Here is a 7967-nt window from a genome sequence, read left to right on the forward strand (position 1 = left end):
TATTGTAAAGCACACAGTAGCAGAATTGCTGCAACCAGTTAACATAACCAGATAACCAAATATTATTATTTCCAACATAACAGGCCAAACTACAGTGTCCATAGACATGAACCAGCAAGCATATTGTAAAATAACCTTAATACAAGTTTAAACTGTGATAGTTGGTGCAGAATACTATTCCCAAACTATATACTATAATTGATATACTGTATATTTGAGAGGATTTTTATGCTGATAATAATGGAAAACATAATATGTAAAAAAAAAAAAAGTGAAAAATGTAATTATTTATATTAATTTAAACTTTTCATTTCAACAAATCACTCAAAACATTTTGTCATTAGTTAATAAAAAAAATCACATTGCTTGCTATGAATTACTATTAAATCATAAGAATCTATGAAATAACAAATTTTTACCCTATATTATCAAAATTTTTGTCTTTGAATTTATTACTTAAATACACTTAAAAAATCTACTAATTATTAATCTACTAATTATACCAATACTGATATGCGAATAAAAACAATGGTATTGGTTAAAATAGAAATAACATAAAAAAAGCATCAAATAGAGAAAACAAAAAATATAAATTATATATATATATATATATATATATATATATATACACACACACACACACACACACACACACACACACACACACATACACAAATTATATATATATATATATATATATATATATATATATATATATACACACACACACAAATTATATATATATATATATATATATATATATATATATATATATATATATATATATATATATATATATACATATATATATACATATACATACATATACATGGTATATAAATGGTATTGGTTAAAATAGAAATAACATAAAAAAAGCATCAAATAGAGAAAACAATAAATATAAATTATATACACACATATCTATATATATATATATATATACACACACACACATATACATACTATTCAGTATTATATTACGGTAAACTGTCATCTTAGCACCCTAATGTAGTCTGTGAGATCAATGCAGATCCTCAGATCATCACACACCCAGCCAGGAAGTGTGTCCACCTAACAATAACAGAAGCGTGAATGTAATACGCAGATCCCCACACACACTCCTGCACTGCTGAATGAATGGAAACTACAACATTCACCAGATTTCCAAGCACTTCCAGACCGCTGGCTACATCCAAATTCCTGGGGGACAGTGTGTGTGTCTCTCTCTCTCTGTGTTTGTGTGTAGTCTCCAAATTACAAAATTAAACACTCATGTTGCACTCTCAGACTCAAGACAAACACATGTTAATAAATCAACGATCAAAGTTTCCATGAGACCAAATATGTTTTTATTTTTATCTGATCTTGAGCATGACTTACAATTCAACACAAGAAATCCCAAATGTCTTTCCATTCTCAAAATATTTAGTTCCACAGCATTTTGTAGTAAAACTATATATTATTACTGTAAGCTTTTAAATCAGAATAAAATGCTTATTTAGCTGCATTTAGAATAACGCACACAGTGTGAACAACATTCACTGTTTTGTCTGGCATAAGCAGGGTGGAAAAAGGTCTGACAGTCTGGATTAAACAGGTGAAAAAATGATATGTACAAATTCATATTAGCAAACATGATTAGAGGTATCATACATTTACAGAACAAATGGTGCTGTAAAGTTATATCCAAAGGATTATTGGTTTATTCAAATGTGCTAGACAGGTATGAGCAATAATAATGTGATACCTGCCACTAACTGCATCACCTGATATTTGGTTTCCAGATGGTTCCTTATAAGCTTTACTTGTTTTACCTCTAAAAAACACAACATAAAACAGCAGTGTTTGAGTTAATTATCAATGCTTAGCAGAGATCTAACAAACCTTTTTAAGGAAACTTTCAACCACATGTGTCATTAATAAACTGAAAAGCTTGTTCTTCTCACAAGAGCTGCTACTGGCCCATTTTCTGACCTTATATGGCCTTTTTTCTCTTGGGGGTTTGGAAAGGCAGTAAATGAACACACGCTGTGATAATGCATGGTCAGGAATGAATCTCTTTACATTCAAAGCTTCAATCTATGCAGAAAACTCATCTCCACGATACAGGTCAGGAATGATGATGATGAAAAACCGAGTACTTGGCTGTGACTAAGAATTTGTGGCTTTACCAAATCATTAAAAAATGAAAATATTAATAAATAAATGCATTAATTATTTTTCCCCGGGCACTGCTGATGTCAACAGCCCTTAAATGTAAATAATGGAAGAGCCTAAAGCTGTTTACTCTTGATGAAACTCAACAAGAAAATACTTCAAGCACATAATCATATTCACAAACTGTAACCGGCTAAAACTAAAGACAATTAATAGAAAAATACAAACTTTTATTACATACATAAATACATACACATAAACATGTATGTATGCAGTGTTTCCTCAAGGATTTTCTTCTCAGCTCTTAAATAAATGCTGCTGAAGTGCGATTTGGTGCGTTTATGTAGCAAGTATGTCAACAGTTATTAGATTTGCTAGGAATATTTATAAATGTCTTCAATAGACCTACAGAATGGCATTAATGCGTCCTGAAGTAAAGTGAAACAGCTATTAACTCCAGCAATATAAAGTCATTGTATGCAGAGCCATATACCTTTATAAAGTTTATTTTTATTTTTTATTATAAAGTATAATTATGGAAACTGTTCATCTTAACTGAAAGCTACGTCATGTTTGCTGGCCTCACACATCAGTCAGTCAGTCAGCATGTAACCTTAAAGGGTTAAACGGATAACACACAGCACTACTACGGTTACAGAAAAGTTTGTGCTGTTATAATTCCTTTCCTTTTAATAAGTTTTGGTGCAATTATAACCCGCTATTAAAAAAAACAACAACAACAACTGAATGTTTTAAATGAGCCAGCCATGGAGAAATAAATGTATAGTGTATAGTGGAAACCATGTATGTATTTTTATATAGTCAATACGGATGCCCTTATCTATTGGCCGGAGACTAGTATCGGGCGATAATGACATGTAATGACTCGATTGGTACTTGCTAATCTGGCCGATCTCATGAACCGATTGCGTTTGTTCCGTAGTGTTTGTGTTAGTTGGAGATGAGCAAAATATTTGAATGACCTTGTATGTATTTAGGCCTTTTTACATATAAGAACAGAAGATTCTGTGTTTTAGACAATATTGCAAGATTACTTTACTTACTGCAATAAACAGTAGCTTATAGGCCTATTTCCTTTTAGTAGTGAAGTAATCAATTTATAGGTGTGCATTTTAACTTCTTATGCATCAAATATGCGCTCCAGACTTTTTCCTGATTGAGACATGTGGTTTCCAAATTGCTTTGTTAGTCATTTTTCTTACTATTTTTAATCTGTGCTATCAAATGTTTTCTGTAAAGCTACTTTTGGCTATGACATGACATTTTGGCCTAAATGGTTACAAGAGACATGTTTAAGGTATTATATGCAGCATCCTTAATTTATTTTCTTAGGTAAGGAGAGATCTCCACTTAAGTATCATACTTAGAGGGAAAGTGTGCTTTATACATTATAAAGCTTGAAGGATCAGAATTGGTACTCTGTATCGGCTGTTCACCCTGACAAGGAATCGGTACTCAGTATTGGCTGCAAAAATCCTGATCGGAGCATCCCTATTAGTCAACATTTGATGTATATCAAATCCTTTCATCAAAGTTGTCCTGGTAATATTCTATAAGGCCCAGAGTTTATTTAGGACATTTTTGAAAAACTTTTTGATACCCTTTAAAGTAGGGCTGCACGATATCTGAAAAATCTGATATTGCCATATTTACATTTTCTGTGATAAACATTGCAATATGCATACAGTTTCAACAGATAGTTTGAATAGCTCAATTTGATAGTTTTTTGGGGGAGTCTAACAGTATTCAGGTACAGAAATTTAATCAAAAAATGCTTTTCTTACTTTGTCCTGTTTCTAGTCCAAGAGCAAGTAAATATATTTAGTTTTTACTATCAGAAAAAATGTGAAATTTAAGTTTTTCCCTAAAAAAATTAAAACTATACCAGTGGAGTAAGTAAAATAATCTTGTTTTCACTTTGAAATGTAGATAAATGGACTAGAACCAGACAAAAATTCTAAGTAAGAAAAAAATCATAGAAATTTGCTTATATATACAGTGCTTAGATACAATTCTGAAGCTCATGGTCAGATTCAACATTGCATATCTTTGCGATGGGACTATTACAGATGCACTCATCGCGGTGTTGAGGCTGAAACGACATACTGTGCAGCCCTACTTCAAATGTTGACACTATATATGCAAGCATGTATGCATGTATATATTGCTGCTAAAGTGGAGATGAGGGTCTGAAACTGTTCAGTTACCTTATACACGTCTCCATATGTTCCACTGCCAACTCTCTGGATCAGCTCAAAGTCATGCTGTGGGTTTCTGCGCTGAATCTCCCCTCCGGACCGGGCCAGCGGATCCATGCTGTCGGACTGGAGGATTTACTACTTTAATGACCCAGATTCAGTTTTACAACAGACCTGTAGTCCACATTGTCCTGAAAAGAAAAAAAAAAACAGAACATCATGTGATTAATAACAGCACACTTTATTAAGTCAGACCAGACAGACTGAAGATCTGATAGACAGACAAGGCGTTTCGATTGACATTTCATCCTAGGTGTGATATTGCAGAGGCTAAACATGGACAAATCAATCAATCAATCAATTAATAAGTAAATAAAAGACTTTTAAATGAAAGTTTTTAAACTGTCTAATATATATTCGATCATTAATGCTGGTATTAATGGGTTTAGTTTTAATGTGTGCATATTTATTTCAATAGAACTTATTTTAAGTAACAGGAAAATGTTGAGATGTTTTTTATTGTCACGACAAAACTATTGACGGATGTCAAGAAGTGCCAACTGTCAGAAAAGTGTGTTATGTTAAAACAAACTTTCTCTTTTTTAGTAAAATGGACAACTTAACTTACTGAAAGTTCATTTTCTCTCTGAATCTCCGTGTGAGAGGCTAACTCAGCTAACTTCTGCTAACTAATCTCACATAATCACTTAACCTTTAAACTACATTTTACAGACAAAATATACAAGAACAAAGACGTTCAAAAAGCACAATCCATCTTTACGTTACTTTTGGTCCATTCGGTTTGCGGGTACTTTTAATTGTGATTTGCTTAAGTTCATCCGATGCTAACGCTAATGCTATAAACAGCGTCAAACTGCAACACGACATAAATCACTTACATTCAAAAACTTTGAGGTAAACTTCACCATTTGTGCGATTAATCTTTGTCTTCTGAACTCGAGAAGATATAGACGGTTTCCTAACTGCTGGAGTTCATTATGCGTCGAAATAATCATCCAAACAGGAACAGAGACAAGAGCAAACTTCAGCCAGATCAGAACCCGCACACACACACACACACGCAGACAGACAGCAAGACACACATTCGCACACACGTACAGAAAACACACACACACATGCACACTCATACGCACGTCCACTGAAAGAAATTAAACAAATCTGATGTTTAAAAGAATGTTAAAGCATTACAGAAAAATCTCTTTCGCTTTAATTCACTCTGTTTCATGGTGCATTATTTGCCTGGGATATAATAGTGATATTGTACTGATGTATTAGTTGCCTTAAGCTTACTAGACAATAGTTACTGTCAGTAGTTATAGTGCAAAACAAATAATGACAAATAAATATACCAATGTTATCTGTGCGTTTTTATTATATTTTTAATGTTTATTCATTTTATTTTAATTTAAAGTTTAAACCAGAGCATGAAAACCGCAGGTAAACCTAAACTTTTTTTTAGTAAATTAAAACACATGGCCCTTCTTTAACTTTTGCTTTATTTAACTTTTAAACATTTTCCCTATTTTTATTTGTATATTTATTTATTTATTTGTTTATTCATTTATTTTACAACATACCTGTAGCGCCATCTGCTGGATATTCTTAGAGACATACAGTTCAAGTCAGAATTTTTAGCCCCCATGAATTATTAGTCCCCGTTAATTTTTTTCTCAATTTCTGTTAGAGATTTTTTTAACACATTTTTAAAAATAATAGTTTTAATAACTCATTTCTAATAACTGATTTTTTTAATATCTTTGCCATGATGCCAGTAAATAATATTTTACTAGATATTTTTCAGGACACTTCTATACAGCTTAAAGGCTTTACTAGGTTAATTAGGTTAACTAGGCAGGTTAGGGTAATTAGGTAAGTTATTGTATAATGATGGTTTGTTCTGTAGGCTATCGAAAAAAAATACAGCTTAAAGGGGGTAATAATTTTGACCCTAAAATGATGTTCAAAAAATTAAAAACTGCTTTTATTCTAGCCGAAATAAAACTATTTAAAAAAATACTTTGTCCAGAAGAAAAAAAATATTATCAGACATACTGTGAAAATTTTCTTGCTCTGTAAAACATCATTTAGGAAATAGTAAAAATAAAACACATCTTTCTCTGCACACACTAACTTTACCAAAACACTGGAAATATGACTTGATATGAAATGATTCTGTAAAAGAATAACACTTGTTTTCACTTCACAAGGTACATGCAGTTAATCAAAGTTCACAGGGTTTCAAAACACTGGCTATTGTTGACATTACATAAACTGTAGAGACTTTTATGTTTCAGTTATGACAGTAAGTTTCTTGGCTGGGAATCATATGTGCTTGTACAATAATGTTCACAATCAAAAGCATTCAGGTAAAAAAGCAAATATTTTTTTCCTTAACTGTTTACTACAGGAGGTACACACACTCTCAGAAATAAAGGTACGTGAGCTGTCACTGGGGTGGTACCTTTTCAAAAGGTACAAACGTGTACCTAAACGGTCCATGTTCATATCTCAAAGGTACATGTGTTCCTCTTAAATTTTTTAGGTACTAATATATACTTTTGAGGTACCAATATGAACCCTTTAAGTACAATTGTGTACCTGTTGAAAATGTACCACCCCAGTGACAGCTCGAGTACCTTTATTTCAGAAAGTGTAGAAACACGGTAATAGAACAGAAAAGGTTTTACAATATTGCTTACAGTGAACTCAATATTTATGAAACACACAAGAGCATTCTGAACAAAAAACAAAACTAAAAAACAACAACAAAAAGCCCAGGTAAAAAGGGAGGGGGGATCTAAAAAAAACTTTAATCTAAAAATGACTATGTCAATCTCTGTGAACTTCAGGATTAGGCCACATGTTTTCATGAACATCACTCCTCAAGGTCCTCCTTTTACTGTATACGTGTAAACATAATAGAAAAAAAGAACCCCTGCCCCTGAGTCTAAGCCAGACTGGAATCAGCTGTGGTTGGTTTAATTTACCCAACATAAATCAGCTGTGTGTCAATTATTCAATTGTTTGTTGTTTATTATCAGCTGAGATATATTTTTGATATTATGGTTAAACTGATATCATTGCAGAAGCAGAGGTTTTTATTCTGTATCTAAGGTTTGGAATATTGTTTTTGCTATCGCGGGTTGTTGTATGTTAACATTCGTAAATACTACAAAAACAATTCATAATTTTGTTGGAAGGTAGAGCTTGTTTGTTAAGAAAATGTAAGCATTGTGGAAATGTGTTCACTGACTGCATATTGGGTGAAAACGACATGAAATGTGTGAATGGTATGGCCACAAAAGACTGTGGCTGTGCTTTTTGTGTTTAGAGTTTTGAAAATGTGACAACTTGGAAAAACACCTGTTAGCGACTGAAAAACTGTCATTTAATAATTTTTATTTTAATATAATTATCACAATAGTGAACTCATGGGAGAAGGTCATGAAGTAAAAAATTAATATCATAAATTATTTTTGTAAGTTGTAATACAAACTCTTGTATACAGTGCCAATGCAGAACAGACACAGAAATTAACGTTTTGTCCAGTTTATTTTTCCCTATTTAAAA

The 7967-nt window shown here is 32.1% G+C and overlaps 1 protein-coding gene across 29 annotated transcripts in view; it reads right to left on the minus strand.

Moving 5' to 3' along the window:
- Nucleotides 1-5536, minus strand: part of map4k5 (mitogen-activated protein kinase kinase kinase kinase 5) — a 55918-nt gene extending 50382 nt beyond the window's left edge. For 17 of the 29 annotated variants that reach the window (XR_012388442.1, XR_012388440.1, XR_012388439.1 and 14 more), the window contains exons 1-2: nt 5276-5453; nt 4386-4567 (exon numbers count right to left, since the gene is read on the minus strand). Coding sequence is in view for 22 of the 29 variants with exons in the window: in XM_068224932.1 (XP_068081033.1) it covers nt 4386-4493 (108 nt within the window). In the remaining 7 variants the exon portion in view is untranslated. 29 annotated transcript variants of the gene reach the window in all.
- Nucleotides 5537-7967: the final 2431 nt, after the last annotated feature.

Source organism: Danio rerio, chromosome 13 (assembly GCF_049306965.1).
Source record: "Danio rerio strain Tuebingen ecotype United States chromosome 13, GRCz12tu, whole genome shotgun sequence".
In the NCBI taxonomy this organism is placed as follows: domain Eukaryota; kingdom Metazoa; phylum Chordata; class Actinopteri; order Cypriniformes; family Danionidae; genus Danio; species Danio rerio.